We start from the raw sequence: 20,541 nt of genomic DNA on the forward strand, positions 1-20,541 counted from the left end.
TTTCTGATCAGAATGTCATGTCTTGTAAGCCCTTGCTGCCTGCTATTCTCCATGGCCACTAAAATTTTTCATCTTCAGTACCCTGCTAATGCTGCCGTATGTTATGCTGACATTTACATTATATTATTTGGCTTCAGGAATTAAAGGAGGCTGGCTTTCACATGCAGCAAGGGACTGCCTCTATCAGAATTTTATTTAGGCTACAGTCAGCAGGTTCCAAAATGATTGTGCCATGACTGGCAGGAAGGCCTTGATAAAAAGGCATAGGTTTTCATGAGATATGAAAATGTCTTGTCATCTAATTGCAATAATTTTGGAATCTTTTAAGCCAATTCTCTCACAAGCTTTCAACCACTGGTCCTACTCTTCCTCAAAACCTGGAGATTTTTCTTCAAGCTCCCTAGAAAATATTAGCCAGTCTTCTACTCATGGGCCCACCTGCAGTAAGTTTCCTTCACATTATTTCACAAGCGCTAAACTATCCTGAGAGAATTGAGAACAACTCTTGGTAACCAATGTGATACCATAACATACTAGTGTAGCATGTATCCCTCGTGAATATCCCTTTCCCTTTCCCTTTCCCTTTCCCTTTCCCTTTCCCTTTCCCTTTCCCTTTCCCTTTCCCTTTCCCTTTCCCTTTCCCTTTCCCTTTCCCTTTCCCTTTCCCTTTCCCTTTCCCTTTCCCTTTCCCTTTCCCTTTCCCTTTCCCGTTTTTCAAGGGGAAATGGGGGAATAAAAAGGCCCCAAACCCCTTATATGAAGTCATTATTGTTTTTCTTCACTTATGGAAAAGTTACTGATAAAATGGCACAGAATTGAGATGCATTACTGATTTTTCAAAGTGCAATGATTGCAAAATTGTTTCTGTGTCAGTGTCTGTTCCCACTCTGCTCTCATTAAATATGAAAGTCTGTGTTAAATTAGAAAAAATATAAAAATGATCATGTAATTCATTACTCTTTGAACACCTCTATTTTTTCCCCCAGATAATAACTTCTTTGAACACTTTTAAAACGGAAAATGTCATAAAAATACATTAATCAGATTCACATTTATGTAGGAAAGGATTTATATTTTCACCATGTTTTTGTGTTATTGTGGGCCTAAGTGCTTTGTAACTTGTAGCACTAAGACAGACATGTTGTTAGTACTTTGTTAAAACTGTTAATAATTTGTAAAGAAAGAGCTTTTAACTGGTAATTCAGTTTCACTAGACTGCACAAGCAAAACCAATGACCAGCAAAAAAGTTCAGCAAGATTTCCTTTTAAATTTTGTCTTTTTGAAGGAGGTGCTTAGTCAGGTACGAGGTTACTCTAACATACAGTTGGTCTTTGACCATGCCGCTTTCCTTTTCATGCCTTAAAGTCTACTTTGCATTTTATCAGCTAGAATCACAGAATTGTCAGGGTTGGAAGGGACCTCAAGGATCATCTAGTTCCAACCCCCCTGCCATGGGGTTCCAACCCCCTGCACTTTCCACTAGATCAGGTTGCCCAGACCCACATTCAGCCTGGCTTTAAAAACATCCAGGGACAAAACTGATAAAAATTTTGTAAGTAAAGGCTTCAAGGTGCTGAAGTTCATGGGAATGCATTCCTAATAGAAAACATTTGATGCTTTCATTAGACATTTGATGTTTATTAGGAAGTGAGATAGCATCTCATCCTTTTACAAGGAAAGCAAGAATTAAGTTGCCCATCTGGCACTTTTAGTAGTATAATTTATTGCTGTCATGACAGTGTAGGCTGACTGAAACTTTTTCCTGATAAAGATTTTAATCTTGTATCAAATCCATCTTCAGTCAACGTAAAAATAGTTGTGCAGTGATCCAAACTGATGCTTTGATATGGATAATGTTTACCTGCTGTATAGGAGGAGATTGAGGATTAAGTAGTGAGTTTGTGTAAGATACTGTGAAGATGGAGCTTTCTATTTAAATGCCAAGACAACTACTCCAAATACATGACAGGAAGCCTTCAAAATATGCTGCATTTTCTTCTGGTATTTGCTTCTTAAAAAAGCATTGTCAACAAAATAGTGAAATTGTGTTGCTTGATTTTATCTTTTATTTCAAGATGCTTAATGAAAAATATACTTCTGAATTTAAAAAAAATGCTTTTGGAAGCCCCAAGTGTTTTAATATTTCTAGAAGATAATATTATAATGTTTTTTTCCTTTGCAATAATGTAGCATACCTTAGAAGACAATTTTGCAAGTTATCTTGGCAGCTCTGTCCATCTTCTTTAGACTATTTTTGAGGCTCAGGTGTGTTTATTTAAAAACAGTACAAGTTTCTGTTATCTTGAGGTGTACAGAGAATTGTGAGGTCAGTAAAATTTATTCAGTTTGTCCAAAGGCTTATCTGAGTGCTTGTCCGTGTGTTAATAAAATGATATGATAGTTCGAGTGGCTTGATTACCTCCTAATTCAGTGGTTATGTGCTTAGACCAGAGCCCCAAGCTTGCTGTCAGAAAACACTGGGAGAGTGCCAGCACATGTGCAGGATGTGGTGTGCTTCCATTTGCTGCTTTCCTGTTGTCCTGTCACGCACATCCCTATGCTCCCCATTGCCTTGTGTTGTTCCTTTTGGCTGAAAGCTTGCCTTCATCCTCCTTTATTCCCTCTAGCAACAGAGCTATGCTTTCCCATTTTGCCCTTGCACTGGCCCGCGTTTTGAAGCCAGCTCTGTAAAGCAGCAAGGTGGTGATGGGCAGTTACTGCCTGCTTTGGTGTGTTGTTCCTCATTGCAGAGCAGTTACCTCTGCCCGTACTGCCAAGCCACTAGTCATCAGGTCTGGTGGAGGCTGCATGAACAACTGCTGTCTAAAGTGCTAGTAAATTGGTCTGGAGGCACACACTTACCTCTTGGGTAAGTAGCTCCAAACAGAAGCATTCTAAACATGTTGGTTTATTTTTGTTACGTCCCTGTTGGTTTTCCGTGGTCACACTACTGCTTGTGGTACTTTCTGTGAGTGTCCCATATGTTTTCTTTAGAGCACAATACCACACAGGGGTAGTGAACGTTAGCAAAACTAACACTGAGTTGTGATGGAGGTTAAAAATCACGGAGTTCACCGAGTATACACAGTAAATAGTGTTTCCCCTTTTCTGTTTGTCCCTTCTTTCTCATAAAGTGAAGAAGTTTTTGCTTTAGAAAGCATTGCAACACTAGTGAAGCCATGATTGCTGCAGTGAGCATCTACTCCTGAGAGGCAGTTGGGCTTGCTCTTACTAGAGTAGTGGCATTGATGGCATAGATGGACATGGGTGTGCAGATTTGCTTTCAGTTTATCCCACAGTCTATGCAGAAGATGCAGATTTGTAAAGTGTGCTTCTCAGATGGTGTGCAGTTTTTCCACCACAGTTGCTGACTTACTAAACAATAACAATTCCTTAATCTACTTTGGACAAATATTTTCTGCCCTTCTTTTTTCATCCTGGAATTTATCAATTAAAATGGAGTTGAATTAAGCCTTTTAACTCACTTTTGGCTTTGTGTTCTTATGATTGATTATAGCTCTTGGATTTTTGCCTGTTTTCAGGTGATTTTTTTTTTTTTTTCCTATCCAGCTACTCACAGTCCCTGGTCTGCTTAGCTTCCAAGTTTAGAGGAGATCAGGTGCTTTCAGCCCAGTACAGAAAAAAATGCATAAAACAGAGTACTGTTTTGTAACCCTGACTTGATATTTCAGAGGAGGAAATGAATATTATTGAGGAAGGCAATATTTATTTTTAATTTTTGTTTCTCTCTGAATAGGAGAATTGTTGAGTTACTGAGCTTGTGCATTTGTCCTGGGAGAAGTGTCAGGGGGTTGGGTATCGATAAAAATCTGCAAATATGTGCACATGTTGCACACTTAAGCTTAGGAAGTATTTTCTAGCAGTATCTAAAAGGCTTTTTCAGCTAAAACATTGCCTTTGCTGGAATTAACTGTGAATTCTTCTTTCCCTTTGACCATCCTTTTTATTTGTAATTTGAAACCAGAGTAAGTTGGTTGTGGTATTAATTATATTTGTATCTTCACAATTGTAATTATTATCAAGAGGTGCAGTTGTTGTGATTCATAGTTTTTTAGACAATTAATTGAGGTGTGTGTGTGGAGGGAAGCTAATCTGTTGTCTCTGTAGTACTCTGTGCTTAAATAAATCAATTTTCCTTCTTTTCAAATGTATATGCTGGTTCCTTGAACTATCATCTGCTGATTTGTTTTAGTCATTGAAAATACTGTCTGAATCATACTTGTGGTCTGGCAAAGCTTAATACGTATAGGAAAAACGGAATTTTTTGTGCTGCTAAAAGGTACCATGTAGTGTATAGCACTTGTTCAGTACACGTGGTAGCACTTCAAAAGAGGTAAATTATTGCCTTAAAAATACTATCCACATTAATAGTGGTGCTACAATGGAACATTTAGTTGTTTTTTGACATAGTTTGACCAGAATAATCAAAACATGCCATGTTCGTGTTGCCAGCTAATTTCAGAGAGTTGTTAGCAGGGAGGCTGGATGCTCTTTCTTCTGATGGACTTCTGTGTCCTTTGGAAAGTATACCCAGTCTTGAGTAAATTTGCCTTAGTGACAACCCCATGTTTTAGTTCATCAGTCTTCTGGATGCCAAAGAATCTACAAGCAAATGATACTCATCCTGTTGTCAGTGAAGAAGCAGTAAAGGTCAACCTGGTCCTTAAAACAGTGACCTGCTCTCATGAAAACATGTGTAACTTCTACTGTTTGAGTTCATAGTTTAAAGATAAATATGTGAAACGTGAGTCAAGATGAGTACTTAATTGTGAAATCCTGACTGAAGGCTATGCAGATCTGATGCACAGTGTAGAATTTGTTGTTAGCTCCTTTCATGGTGCTGCCTGTTTGCAGTGTACACTGCAGCAAGGTGGGTCAGCAGCGATGTAAAACCAGCCCGTGATGTGTGATGCTGTGTGAAGTTCTTCCTCTTTGGGGCTTGAGGCTTTTTAGGAGACATTTTGGTTGTTGCTTTTAAAATTGATTTTCTTCAGGCCAATCAACTTAAAATATATTTTGGAAATTAAGACTTTGAGCATGTCTGAAGTGCCATCAAATGTATTGCCTCCAGGCCATCTTTGATCAGCGTTTCACATGTCATAATATTTGCCAGCAGTCTGAATGTGGCCAGGCTGAAATGCATCTCATCTGATGGCAACAGTGACTATTTAAGGACTAAAGTTTGGCAACAAATACATTGATATGTGACCTCCCGAGAACTGGATTTTGATGATATGTTTATAAAGAAATAAAAATAATACAGTTATAGTGGCGAATAAACTTGCATTATGTACAGATTACTACAAGAATACTTCTGTTGGAATTGTTTTGGAATTAAGCTGTCATTTCAAGAAGGATGTAAATTTGACAGTTATTTGTAAAGTCTGGTGTCTTGCATTTGTTTGGATTTCAAAATCATCACGTGGACTTTTTAAATTTATGTATCTTCTTTTTAGTACCTCAGTTGATTGGACCTATTCTTAAATTAGGTTTTCAAATACTGACCAAGGGTATTGTAAGGTGTTTAGAGAGCATGAATGAGTTGCTCCAGTGTTAAACAGATCATCACATTAGTGTTCAGTTCTTGGCCTTGTCTCTAGCTTAGTTTGGATATGTTACTCTCTGGCTTAGTTTGGATATGTTGCTTTCTTATTGGTAGTGCAGTTCATATACCTTGTTTATGTTAAAGGCCAGTTAAAATTTCTATTGTTATTGGTACTTTTTAGGAAAGGAAAAAATGTTTACATTGTTTTAGTTTTAACCTTTTTTTTGCAACAAGTTTGTTTAAACATAATTTAATCCAGGGGACAAAAATACCCACAAAATTGTTGTATTAGGATTTACTGTTTCAGTCAAGGTATTCTCTTAGTATAACTTCACAAAAGTCAGTCATATGCAAGCAAAACACCCACACTGTGTAGTTTTGCATTTTTTCTGCTTTAGATGAATTATAGTAACACTTCATCGCTGCATTAATCTTTCCCATTAGTTTGCAACAGAAAAATTAACCTTTTAGAGGAAGGCTTTAAAAAACATTAATAACAAAAGAGGCAATCTTCTGTTCAAAAGAAGTTTACCTTTGGAGAGATGCTCAGGAGATGCATGGTGGCTCAGGAGACACAGGCTGGGTGTTCTCGATGTAAGAAGCACACTGAGAAGTGTAAGCATGACTGTTGGCGTTCTTGAACAAATAATTTACTTAAAAATATAGATAGGCAGTTTAAATGTGTGGAGGAGGAGGGGAAACATCCTGATCTGTCTGTTCACACGTTCTTTTCCTTGCACACCTCAGTTCTGGGCACCACCAGACTTTGTGGCACTTTTTAGTGGTACCTTTGCAGTGTGGCATGGGAAGGACTGTGACTGGGAGCAGTGAACTCGTTAGAAGTGCATGGCCGTCCCATGTGCAGGCAGACTGAGGACTGGGTAGAAAGAGAGGGTTGTTGCATAGTTTGTGCTGAAATTCTAGGTAAAAAAATGGTGTTTTCTAGACTGTAGATGTAAAGAAACAGCATTAACAATATCAACAAAAGCAACTGGCAGCTGTTGCCCATTTGTGCAAGTTGGCAGCTTGTTTGATCTATCTAGCTACTAATACATGTTATAAAATATATATGTTTGGTTAAAAGAGTTTCCATTTCTCCCTGGTAGAGACTGCATCATGTTTAAATTTCTGCAGTTGTTTTCCCAAAGCAGAGATGTTAGCTATTGATGTTTTATTGGTTCTTTGAGACTTTTTCTGCTGTCGCCTTCATTATCATCTAACTGCTAACAGTCATGAGAGGAGGAATTGCTTACTTGAAATCTGGATGGTTTTCAGTAAATCATTTCTCTTCTAGGCCCTATCGCTTACAGTTGCATTCAGTTACATAGTGCTGGTTGTGTACCATGTTTAAGAAAAGTAGTTGTCCTGGAACTTGTTTACCAACAGTTACCTGTCAGATGAACACTTTGAAGGGCATGATATACTTTTATTCAGGTTTGTAAAAGATCTGGATGTTTTTATAGGATATTCCCTCCCTTCTCCTTTAATACTGCACCTCTTAAGGGAGAAATTATCTGAATGGGTCAACTGTATAATTTCATAGGAATATATTAGTATCTTCCCATCATTTCATGATGACTGCTACTGTCAGTGTCCTCAGTTACCAGAGATTTGCCTCTGCAAGGAGCTCAGCTGTCTGAAAGCTCACATGTAACTTCATTCTCAAAAAATGTTTTCTCTCTTTCAACTGCTTTGGAAAATCTCTTTCTAGTTTTTCCTTTTTGTTACTTCATTTGACTAGAAAGATCTAACCATAATTTCACGTCTTAGCATGTTGTAGCGCATCACGTCAAATGCAAGCATTGCTTGCTCTCCAAACAGAGGTATCTTTGAAAAACCTCCTTTAACCAAAAAAGTTTATTTCAGCTCCAGTTAACAAATGGATCGTATGCTTTTTCAATTCAAAATCATGGTCACTGTAGGACTTTTTTAGTTTGTTCTGGAGGAGGTCTGTGTTCCTTGTATTAATAGTAAAATTCAGAAAGCTGGTGTCTTCCTCCCCCCGCCCCCCCAAAACACCCAACAAAATGTTGACATTTAAAGACTGAGCTTCTTTGACAAGCTAAATCTTGGCTTTGCTTCTGTGAGGAATGTTGAGATGCTATCTGCTAAATCACAGGGGCTGCTGTGTAAGGGCTGTCCTTCAAACTGGCCAGTAAATCTGGACTTGTGCAATGAAAGTGGGATTAAAATTCATTTTGATCTGGCAAGGGGAATTATTTTCAAACTGACTTTGAAAGCATTATTTGGTCAGTTGTACTTAGCTGTCTGCCTTGGAGCATGTAGTGGCACCTTCGTTTAGAGATAGCCAAGTGGTGGAGGCCTTTTGTTTGCTTGCAGTGTGTTGTGGGATTTCAGACTGTAGCCTGGATGCTTTTACTGTATGAGTTTTGAGGTGCTGTATTATCATGGTATTTTGGATGAAATGCAAGTTGCAGGTCATTTATACTAAGACATTACAAAACAGAATGCAAGCACCAACATGCTGATGAAAAGAGTCTTCAAGGGCTTATATAAGTGTACATGGATTACATTAAAAACAGTAAGATATGGCAGTTTAACAACAAGGGCCAACAGACTGCAGGATGTAATTTGTGCTAGAAGGGTGGTAAGTTGGAAAAATATTTGTGGAAACATGAAAAATATCTCCTCATATCTTTAAAGAATATGGATGGATTTTTTTTTTCCTACTCTTGAAAAGACATGAAGTGGGATTTGAAAGAAGACACATTCTGTCCTCTAAATTATTTGATATTGCTTCATTTTATAACGAATACCATATTTTCATCTGCTCAAAGAGAAGCTTTGAAAAATTAGGAAAAATGAATGCATAGGAGGAGGCTGGTTTTTATCTTTGTAAATTTTGCAGCTGCAGACAGAGTCTAAGGGTTGTGTAGTGTTCCTGCATTTCATTTCCTATCAGGTGGCTGTGAGCATTGGTTCATCTGATAATCACTCTGAAATCTCTGTTTCCTTAAATTTAACCAGTAGGTACAGAGTCTGTTTAAAAGGTCTGATAAGTGATCAGGTGTGTTGATCTGCTCAATGGGATTATGTTAAATATTCCTGAGTACAATTCAATTCTATCAAGGCAATCTGCTTGAATGAGGCATTTTAGAAACAGAATTGATTTGTTGGTATGATGAAGCATTACAGCTGTTGACGTAAAAAAAAAAAAAAATAAATGACATAAAATGTTCTCTACTGTCTGAGGTAACTTTCTGTATATAAATGTATCATGTATAATATATGCACACATATGTGTTTATATATACCTAAAAAGATGAAGCAGTATTGAAAATTTGAAGGTAAATGCAGTCAGAACTACCTTGCCAGCTATAGCTGGGCCCTAAACTCTGATACTGAAAATGTAGTTATGCAAGATGTTGCTGCTTAATGGCACTCAGTATCAGAAGTTTTTATATCAACAAGCAAGGCAGCACACTCTGTAAATGACATGTAGCAGTTTGTTGATCACTTTAGCAATTAATTGCAGCTGAAGAGCATTTGCTTACCTAGGCTAGTCTTGCTCTCATTCTTTGAGGGAGCTGTGGATTTTAATGAGGACAGCCTAGCAGTGAATAAACAACCTTCTATGCAGTTGCAAAAAAACCCCTCCAAAATAAAATACAATTTGCTCATTTAATACCAAGCTCTCTCTTGAAATAGTACAGATTGTGTAAGTGTACTTTTTAAACATTCTTTTTATTTAATCTAGTTCAATACCAGATGGAAATGATGCGAAGCCTTCGCCATGTAAACATTGATCATCTTCACGTTGGCTGGTACCAGTCCACATACTACGGCTCTTTTGTCACCCGTGCCCTCCTGGATTCCCAGTTCAGTTACCAGCACGCAATTGAGGAGTCTGTAGTTCTCATTTACGGTTAGTATGAGGTTTCCTTTATTATTCTTTTCCCCTCTTAATATTATTACTACTATTTTTGTATTCTGTCTTTTGCCTGTAAGAGTAGCCTGGCAGGCCTTTTCGAGTAAATACCAACCCTGTGTCTACAGCAGCCTCAGCAGCAGCTAAGTCTAGACAGGGTTTCCTTCTTTCTGTTTATTTTTCTTGCTATCAGAGCCCTGATGTGTACGTTTTGGAATGCTGGAGTAGCTGCTTCATTTTTATTCCTTCATCTCCCCTCCCTCGTCGAAGGGGTGGTGGAACTCGACCAGATGTCTAACAAACCCTGCTTGCTAGCGTGTCTGGCTCTGTACGTGACTGACCAATCATCGCAGGACTTGCCAAGTTTTTTTTTATACCTCTGACAGAAGCATACAAAACCTGGACTGTTTCTTAGCACAAAGATTTTTTTCTTTTCTGCCTATTTAATGGTGTTTCCTCAAGCTCTCCAGACCAGATGTTCTGTGCTGTATCAGAACCGTAGGCAATTTAACAGCTTTATAGCCTCCCCCTCCCCAAACACTCACAGTTTGCCATATCTGGCAGACTTGCATATAGTTTCCAGCTGAGAAGTAAATGTAACGTCCTGAGTATCTGTCAGAAAAAATACTAATGAATACGATCAATCTTATGAGCTGCCCCAAAATTGTTTCAGTATGTTAACAATTGGATTACAGTAAAGAACAAGTTGTTAAAGTATACTTATATTGGCTGGAAACATTGCATCATCAGACCTTGATGAATTTTCCACTTGTTTCAGTCTATTTTGGTTTTCATTTTATCACCGATTGCTAAAAGTTTTACTGTGTTAAGTTTCAGACAACACGAATGTTAACACAGCTTTTATTCTCATGTTGGCATGCTTCAGCCGTTATCATGCTGCAAGTGTTAAGCTTCTTTGTCCTAGGAATGTAACAGTTTATTTAGAAAATTTCCCCCTAAATTCAGTAGAGTATGTCAAGGCAAAACTAATCATTTTATATACCACTTTACATTGTTACACACGTAGCAGCAGGGCAACTCGATCTGAATGAGCCTCTTGCTACTCTAAAATTACTTCTTTTTCCCCCCATTTTTGTTGCTATTGTATCACGTAGTTTAATGAATATTTTAATTTACAGCTCTTACACAAATTCTGTGGATAGTTCGTATGAAAGGAAAGAAAATTAATGGGGAAATAATATTGTGAGTAAAATGGGTCTAGATCCCCCCAATGTTCTCCAACTGAAGCTTATTAATTAGCTTCACTGTACATAGTTGGATGTATTTTACATTTCAGTACATCTGCTGTAATGTCTTTTCTGTGTTGCTTGTCTTAACTTTTTTAGTAGGACTACTGAGATACTTTCCTACTATTTACGTCATTCAAGGCAATCTGGGCTCAGTAATAATATGCTTCCTTCATTTTTAATAATAGATCCCATTAAGACTGCTCAAGGGTCTTTGTCACTCAAGGCATACAGGCTGACTCCCAAACTGATGGAAGTCTGCAAAGAAAAAGACTTCTCTCCAGAAGCGTAAGTAACTTACAAGAATGTTTCCTCATAGGCTTTGCTTGAATTGCTTGGGAGGCAGAGTGTTACATAGAATGATGAAATACTGTGGTTTAAAATCCGTTGTAGTAGTAGGTGCTGGGAAAACTGGATATACATGGGTAGTGATAGATATGTACTGATACTGTGGGCTGAGAAGGTGTAAAAGTCTGTCTCTGGACACCTACATAAGGGCTGAGGTGATGGAAGCTGAACTGATTTTGGAGATGGTCACCTGACTGGCCATGGTGAAGATAGCTGTATCTGGGGAAAGAGTCAAAAAATATAAAAAGAGAAATGTAGAAGAGGAAATAGCTGGTCTGTCTTTAAGCTCTTTTTTTTTTTCTCCCCAGAAGGTAAATTGATCAGGTATTCTGGCATAGCTGTTCTTCTCTATCTATTCAAATTAACTCCCCCGTGTGGACACAATCTTCTGGAGTAAAGTAGGGTAATTACTCTGTTTCAAAAGATTAGCTGTTTGTAATAGATGGAGGCCTTAGCTGTCATCCTTTTCCTCAGACAGCTTGGTATTCAACAGCAAAAGCACAAGCATTTGTTAAACTGTCTTTGTTGAGGAAAACCGGAATCATTTCATTGCTTGGTGCCTACACATAACATTTCCGTGATGGACGAACAAATCCGTGCTTAGTAAAAAAAAAAGGGAGGGCAGAGGGAAGGCAGAAAGCAAAAGCTTTTGTTCCAAAATCTAATATGCATTAAGGATATGTTTCCTTGGAAATTTATAGATCATGCCTTTATTTCCAAATTTTATTAAAAGTATTACCATCTATTTGATTATAAGGCTATAACAATAGTTTCTATTGTAGAATAAGAAAATATGTGCTGGAATGTTGTATTTTAAAAATTTTGTCAATCTAATTTTTGGTCAGTAAAAATTATTCAGCTATTGAGGGAACTTTGTAGCAGTTAGGCTTTTGAAGGTATTTTAAGTGTCATGTGGTAAGTAACTTTTCACTTCTATTTAAAAAACCCTGATGGCAGGGAAGGGGCAGAGTTAATCCTGTCAGCACAGTCTTTTGCTGCAGGCTTTTTCATGTAAGTAATGTATTAGCAAGCAAAGTGACTACTTGACTTTTGAGAGTTTTTCCTAGAGCAGCTTTTCCTTGTCTTTATAAACGTGAGGTTTTGCCATGCAAGTACTCTCTTACCAAAACTTGACTTGTGTTTGATTGTGGAATTATGAAAAATTTTTACAAACTTATCGATTGTTGGAACTACAATTCAACAAAAAGAACCAGAGAGCCACTGGTTACGTTAATAAACGTTTTTAAACTTTTTTTTTTTTCCCCCACAGCTTGAAAAAAGCCAATATTGCTTATGAAAACATGTTTGAAGAAGTGCCCATTGTGATTAAGAATTCATACCTTATCAATGTGATGTTGTGGGAACTAGAAAAGAAATCTGCAGTAGCCGATAGACATGAATTGCTCAGTCTGGCTAGCAGGTAAGTACTTGTTACAATAATGGATGTATTTTTATTCACTTTCCCAAACCACAGTTTAACACCTTGGGAGAAATCCCAGTCTTACAGTCCATAGAAGCTTTGCCTTGACTTTTAATAGGGTTAAGACTTTACCCTTCGTGTTCTTTTGCTGACGAAAAAACTGCGTGGTAAAACTGCATGGTAAAACTACAGCATTTAATTCAAGGGCTAATCTCAGTCTGTCATTCACGTATACCCATACTGCTTGAAATGTAGAAGCTCCTCAGTAGTGTGTATTTATTAAAAAAAAAAAAAAAAAAAAGAAACAAAAACTGGCATTCAGAAAATTCAGGCAAACAGATCTGGAAAGAAAAATTGGGTTTGATAAATATTCCTGAAGTAATCTATAAATCATTATAACAAGAAAATAAATCACATTTGTTCTACATTGGTAGCAGGAAGCATTTGAAAATAAAATGAAATAAAATAATAAAGCTCTATCAGAGAAACTGCCAAAAATACTCAAACCAATTGCCGTAACAGCCTGCATTCGTGATGTCAGAATCTGTTAAAAGAGTTTCTAGAATGATCCTAACTTTGTCTAAGAGTAACTTTTTATTCTTGTAGCACTTTGCCCTGAAAAATACATTTGCAGTAACAAAGTAGACATGACTTGTAGCAGTACTTCCAGAAATTTGGTGGTGCTTAAATCTCACACGGCAACTGTTCTGAAAACGAACTGGATTACTACTGGGCTGACCAAAATAACCTGACAGACAAAATGATGCAGGATTTTGTTGCATGTAGAAACTGGGATGTATTCACTAATAGGTTTTTGGGATGTAACTTTTTTTTTCTAATGTGAAAGCATTGTCTCCCAAGATTCTGATTCCCTCTGACAACCAGGTTAGCTGATTAGCTGAATACAAATTACTTCTTTTCTTTTTCCTTCTTTCCAGTCCCCCTGCCTCACCCCTCTACCCCCATGTAAGGCTGTTGTTATTGGACCCATATTGCTGGTCATCTGTATATTGTCTATGGGAACTTTTCCATTCTATTTTCTTTTCTTGAGCTTACGTGAGTATACTGAAGGATAGATAGCTTTTAGAGAAATTGTTCAAGAGGGAATAGGTATAGGGTTGAACTCTGGCAGGAAATTTACAAATGTTGCAAGAGATACTGGACAAAATTTTTGATTAAGTTGTTATTTGCACCTTGGAATTAATGAAGTGAAGAATTTTTGCATAGAAGTTCAATCTCTGTGACTTGTCAGGCTTTGGGTCAGGCTCTTTGCTTGATCAAAGATCACAAATCTTTTACCATCTGAGAGGCTAGGCACCGTATGTACAAGATGACAGTGATTCCTCATAAACTCTATCACTTCACTGTGAGAGGAGGTCTGTGTTGAGAACACAGTAGGTTTCCAGGTGACCTGACATCATTGCCCTTGATGGTTTCTATGCTTTTGCTCCCATAAAACGTGTTGAGATTACCCAGTACCCTGGATCCTAACAGGGGCTGCTGCTAGTCAGGTGATGCAATTCTGGAAATGGAAATTAATTTGAGCAGATCACAAACCACAGCTGAATTTTTTCATCAGCTTTACATCTTATGTGATAACTGTTCCATGCCACTGCCCTAATTCAAGATAAAAGATAAGAACTGTACAAATTAATTTCCCTTCTAGAATGGTGTTGTTAACAGCCTGGTGCAAGACAGGCTTTTGTGTTGTTTTTCATATCAGTAAACAGGATAAGAAGTGAACAAGAAAAACACAAGCCCAAAAGAAAAAAGAGAACTTGTGTTTCCTTTACAACAGGAAAACAAAGGATATTTTTTTCTTAGTGAATCAAAGTTTCTTTTCAATGGATGTTTTCTTGGAGCAGTGCAGAACCGATGACCTGGGTGGAACTGGATTTTTGATAAACCTGGTTAAAAGTGCCTTTTCAATTAAGTGTGTTTCTTTGAACTTACCCACTTACTATCCTATAAAGTGGCAGAAATTTCTTGAGCTTATTGAAGTCTAGAATTTCCCACTAATGGGGGATTAATTAAATGGATTCATCAGTTTACAGAGGTATTTCTAAATTATGTCTTTCCTGGCAGTGTTCTTCTCACTAACCTGGTCTGTTTGAGGAGCTTAAGGTGCTTAGTTTGGTTTGAAGGAGAAAACATTTTGGAAGTTACCCCAATGGGTTTATTTGAATATATCCTTTAAAAAGAAACAATTTGCTAGTTGCTTTTAGTTATCAGATGGGTTACATTCAGTGATACCTTACATTGGTATAACTCAGCAGCTGGCAAATTAAAACATTCTAATGCTCATTTAGTCAAAGTAGAGTGATTTATACTGCCTTCTGAAATATTTAACTAGTTTTTACTTGAATTCAACTATGAAGATTTCTCTGTTAAAGAATATATTGCCTGAAGTAGGGGAGTTCAAACCTCCACTCTTCTGGAGTTTTATTTTCACTTTGCATTTCCTTATGTTTGTCTTGGAATAGTTGTGACTAAAACAATTCAGATCAACTTTTCATTTTGATGCATATCCTTCTCACTTAACTGCTGTTGTAGAAATTAGTTGGCAGTAAATGTAAGGCTACTTTTTTTTTTTTTTTAAGGTTTGGGGCTGGTTGGGCTTTTCAAGGGTTTGGGTTTGGTTTTTTTTTTTTTTTTTTTTTTTTTTCTTTTGTCTTTTGGGAGCATCCCTGAACTGCTTTTTAATCTTCTGAAGCAATGGTTTTGGCAATGAAATTACTTACCCATAGTTCTCCTCTGGAGAGTTTGTTTCATCAAGCTTCTCACATGTTCAGCCACCCACTTTGTCTGAGTTTGAAGCTGTACCTATTTGAGGTGCTTTGTCTGCACCATAATATCTTCTTTTGAAGTGCATTTGTGATAATTGTGTTGAGTAGTTTATTTTGGGGGGCATAAATTTGTGTTTCTCGTGTAAAATCTGAATTCAGTGGAATGTTCTAGGGAAAGAGGTTGAAGGCAGAATAGCACAAGGCTAGGAAGTAATAGCAAATAAGGCCTTTTGCTCAAACTGTTATCCTCCTGCTACCCTTTAAGGACCAAAATGTCTTGAAGCCCTTGGAGTACTGCCAATCTTTTGATAGAGACTCAAGAATTAAAATCCTGTCAGATATTGTTCCAGATCTTCAGAGGAATAATTACAACCAATTTTCCCGTTCTCATCCATCTCTTGCCTATTCTATTGACGATCTAGTTTAAATTAAAAAAAGCTTTTTTGCGGTCTAGCTTCATAATAGGGTTGTTTTATAATATCTCAATTTGTCTCAAGCAATTTTTCTAATGGTGTGCGTCAGTGGAAGCACACATGTGCTGAACATTTACTGCAGTAACATCTACTTGACAGATGCATTTTTCAAACATCAGATGCAGTATTTTTGCAAGAGTGACAGGGGAGGGTTACTTCAGCTTCTGAAAACAATATTAACCTTTATACATTGTACTGCTTATTCAGAAATCTCAAGGTGCTTAACGGATTATTAAGATAATTATGAAAATCTCTAATTTGCAGATGAGGGAAGCTGACACAGAGAGGGTAAATGCGTTGCCCAAAGGCACACATCAAAGTCAGAGCAGAAAAGGGAGTTCAAGACTCCCGACTTGCATATCTCATTCAAACAAAATCCTCTTAAAAAAGAGCACAGGTTGAACTTGGGCTGAAATTCTGAGATGTAAACAAGCTCTGCTAAGTGGTGGGAACGCTCCTTAGAAAGATTTGATCAAAAAGATGTGCTTTGCCCAGCAGTACCTTTCTAATCCACCCAAAGCTGTTCCCAGCAGGAGGAGAAAGGCTGCTCAGGGTGGCACCTTTCCTAAAAAACAGTGACTCTGAGAGGGGCCTCAGTAGAGCTGATGAAAAGTGGAAAAACAGAGCAGCAGATACAGCGTTTTCTCGTGCTTCCTCTTGTTGCTTCCTGTTCTCTTGTTGTTTAGCCTGGGTGCAAGCAAACTAGAATTAAATAAATGGAGGGGTCCATCTATGGTTGGCTGTGGGCAAGTTTAGGGAACTTTCTTCTTTGGACACCTCTAGCCTCGGAAGTGTTATACCTGAAATCAGGTGCTTGGGTACAGCACAGTGGAGGCTGCTCTCTCCAGGGCCAGCACAAGTAGGTGAGTTTTTCTCCAAAAATGCAAGGTGAGGTTGACTAGCTGTGTGTAGAAGCAGTTAAAACTAATGAGCAGGATATGGGGAGCTGAGAAGAATGCAAATTGCTGCCTCTCTTTGAAGCTTTGGTGTCTGACTGAGGCTGCATTTTGGATGTTTCAGACCTTTAGTGAGTGTGTCTCTGGAGTCGTTTCCTGATTAAAGATGCTGAAGTAAATGTGGGCTTCATGTGTAGTTCTCCATTATGAATCCTACAGAAGCGGAGCCAGTTTGAGGTTCCAGCCCCAGCAGCTTGCATCATTTCTCCCTACTGTCCCCATTTCATCTCTACACCCCTCCTGCCTCAAAGATTTTTTTATTCCCTCATCTGTTTCAGAATATGGCTGTACAAATAGCTTTGTGGAACAGTCTGGTGGAAAAAGTCAGGCTCCCACTCTTCCCTTCCAGCTTTTCCCTCAGTCTCCCTAAAAAAAAAAAAAAAAAGAAACCCCAACAGAGGGTGGTTTTGCATTTACAGTAGACTGTTTCACTGGAAGAGTTTGAAGTGTGCCCACGCAAACAGCTGAATCCATACAGCTGAGAGTGCTGTAATCCTTGGGCAAAGAGGGAGGGAGAGGCAGGAAGATCTACATGCTGGAACCTCTTAAACTAGCTTTGCTGGCACTAGCAAACTGCACCTTGGCTTTCCTTAAAGTATGTCCACAAAGGGAGGCCCTGGTGGTATCTCAGGAAGAGGGAGGCTTGCATTGGAGTCTCTTAGATCTTAGATCCATATCCTAAGGGGGTGCCCTCTTGTAGCAAGTGATCCAGAAGTTTAGTTCATGTGTAGTTGTTGCTTTCTCCTTCTCTGGAGGCTAAACCATAACTGCCAAATGCAAGGCTCACCAGTGAGAAAAAGACAGGAAGGACCATTGTTATCTTCAGATTAACCATAGGTCTGTACTTCTCACCCTCAGAATTATTTGACCTTTGTATTTGATAGTTGCTAAACAAGGAATCAGAAGTAATCCATGTGTCAAAGACTTGATTTCATATCTGCCCTTTGGCGTGAAGGATTATACCCAACAGCAGAAATGCACAGGATGAGAAATTGCTTGGAAAGCTACACTTTCTAGTCTGTTTGATGGTTCTCATTTGTTTGTTTTGGTTTTGGTTGTTTTATTTTTTTTTCCTAAACAGACTGACAGTTTCCCTTTTGACAGTTTGTATGAGCTTGTTCTTTTCTATAATTTTTTGTGTCATCCAAGCTACAACAGGTAAGTCTCAGATGATAAATCTGAGATGAAAGGTCTAGAGGTCACTTACTACAGGTGAACGATCCTAATAGCAACTCTTTTTGAAGGAATATTCTCATTAGATGTGTAAGAATCCACCTGACAGGTATTTTTCGCTGTCCTAACTGCAGGAGAAGCTTTGTTCTGTTTCTTTCCCTTTTCATTATCTGTATTTCTCCACCAAAAAGAACATAGTCCTCATGTGTGAACTTACTGATACCTGGTATGATAGCAGTTCTGCAGCTGATATTTTTCCCCATGAAGATTCCCTGGTACTTGAGGTCTGGTTGTCTCTTGGAGCTATCTTAAGGTGGAACTATATCTTTTAGTTCAACTTCAGAGTGTGCTCGGGTCATCACCACTGGGTGATCTTCGGCCCTGACTTGTTTCAGATAAAACTAAACTGAAAATAGGCTGTAGGATGCCTACTGAGTTTCAGGTGCTAATGGACTTTCTGAACCACGTCAGAACTGGTGATAAGAAACCCACGCTGAAACACAGTAATGTGCATTGTTTTTTCAGAACTAGCTGCTTTCCTTAATAAATCTGTTCCTGATGGTCTACAGTACTCACCTATCTAAATGTAAACTCCATGTCATTGATTCTTTTGCTGAATCAGCTGACTAAAATGCATCCATTGAAAATTCGGTTTCTGTATTTCTGGTCACCTCAGGACAACAATGAATGCAAGTGCTGAGTCCCATGGTATCTACATTTGACTATCACAGAACCCTGTAGGAAAGAGTCTTGGTGGGGATGTGAGCAGCATGTTATGTTATGTTATATGTTATGTTACTTAAGATTATAAAAATGATTTTTAATTTTTTTTTCCATTGCATTGCTACAGAGGAGTCAGGTAGCTAGCAGTGTGATCTTAGAGATCTGCAGTAGGGGAGTGTGTAAGGTAAAGAGATGCCTGCAAGAACCTTTGAGCTAAGGAAGTGCATGATGAATCTCATGGGCTGGAGCAGTGCAGTTTAACTTGTAAATCTCAGCAGAATAAACTTCATCTGAATAAAACTTGCTTAAACATGGTATACATCCATTTTTATAAATTACTTCCTATTGGTGTTTCTATTTTTTTTTAAGAGATGGAGAGAAAAAATAAGGATATCAATGACATGAGAACTGAGGAAAAAGCTGGTCCTGTATTTGCAGCATACTTATCACTTCATGTCTTAGTTCACATCTGTTTAAGTTATCTGGTTTTAGCTTTTTGTTTCCTTGGCAATGAGAGCAAACACTATATTACTGCATCTTCTAACAATAACTCTCTGTTTCTGTATTCTGCTGTGCTAAGCTGGTCCCAAAGAGATTCACATAAAATCATTCTTTGTTAACCAGCTATATTTCACATGGACACTATCTGTAAAATAATTGTATATTCCTGATGTGTACATACCCTGCAAGGCTATTAGTGCATACCTGCCTAGGCATTTCTGATAATATCTAGTTCTAACACTAACTCTTTATAATATAAACTCTATAAAAAAACTGAAAATATGCACATTCCTAGCCATGGCACTATTCCACAGTTCTAAATATCATGTGCTTGAAACATTAAACCAAAAAACCCAGGAAGTTTAAAAATAATTATGGTAGTGGCACCTTTCTTGCTGCTGTGTAGATGAAGTCCTCCTCACCATCTGCCTCTTACACAACTGAGATTTAAAACTCTGGTGTGAAAATAAATTGTGATCTGAAGTTACTGATACAGCCTTTTTATTTGGTGAGCAGGCAGCTCAGCTAGTGAAATAGCTGTCCTAATATTTGGAGGTATGGGTGTCTTTGGCTTCTTCTTGACAGGTACCCTCCAGTTCCTCAGTATATTGCCAGCTTTTGGCTCCAGCTTGGAGTTTTATTGATTTGCGGAGTAATTTACACTTACAGGACACCCTTAGCATTATGTATGGGATTCCCTTTTTCCTTCATTCCTGTCTCTTCCAGGTAGAGTGTCCCCAGTCTACAGGCTGTAGTATGGCAGGAATGCATTGTAAAAAGCAGAAAGAAACTCAGGTAACATGGAGCAGCAATAACTAAAGGATATGATTCTGACATAGAAGGGCACCAAACTTTTTATTTTAAAGAAACTCTGAGGAGTAATAGTGGATTTGAGTTGAGGAGAAAGGATAGAATTCAGTTTTTTGAGTCACTGGTCTTCAGCCAAGTAGGACTGGGTAATGCTTAGATCAAAGCAAACAAACTAGCTGCTGATCGAAGGGATCAATAGAGAGCAGTAAGTATCCTTTTACTCCACTACCCTGTCAACACAATTTAGGATGAATCTTGTCTCCATGGGCACCAACCGAAAAACTTCCAAAACTTTAGCTTGGAAGCTATACCTTAAGTTGAACATTCCTGCAGAATACTGAATCCATTGCTAAAAATGGTTACAATAAAAGTTGTTTAACAGACTGCATTTGTCTGGCCAAGGTAGTAGTTCACATAACTGGAACTGGACACACCCAGCCTAGCTGCTTCCATGTTGTCTGTGGTACAGAATGTGGAGCTGGCTGGGCTGGGCACGACACTCCCTCTCAGGAAAGAAGATCAAGCAACGTCTGCTAAAGTTTGATAGACTAGTTAATGAGGTGGAGTTCTAAAGAATATTTAACTAGCCCTGCAAACATATAGTTAAATACTCATGAAAAATCTGTGGAACTAAACTACTTGAACACA

At 38.1% G+C, this 20,541-nt stretch overlaps 1 protein-coding gene across 1 annotated transcript in view; it reads left to right on the plus strand.

Annotated features, from left to right (window-relative positions):
* EIF3H (eukaryotic translation initiation factor 3 subunit H) overlaps positions 1 to 20,541 on the plus strand; it is a 79,727-nt gene that overhangs the window by 51,543 nt on the left and 7,643 nt on the right. Inside the window, exons 3-5 of the mRNA XM_054385459.1 lie at positions 9,286 to 9,453; positions 10,892 to 10,991; positions 12,322 to 12,471. Coding sequence (XP_054241434.1) covers positions 9,286 to 9,453; positions 10,892 to 10,991; positions 12,322 to 12,471 — 418 coding nt within the window. The remainder of the gene's footprint in view (positions 1 to 9,285; positions 9,454 to 10,891; positions 10,992 to 12,321; positions 12,472 to 20,541) is intronic.

Source organism: Indicator indicator, chromosome 12 (assembly GCF_027791375.1).
Source record: "Indicator indicator isolate 239-I01 chromosome 12, UM_Iind_1.1, whole genome shotgun sequence".
Taxonomy (NCBI): domain Eukaryota; kingdom Metazoa; phylum Chordata; class Aves; order Piciformes; family Indicatoridae; genus Indicator; species Indicator indicator.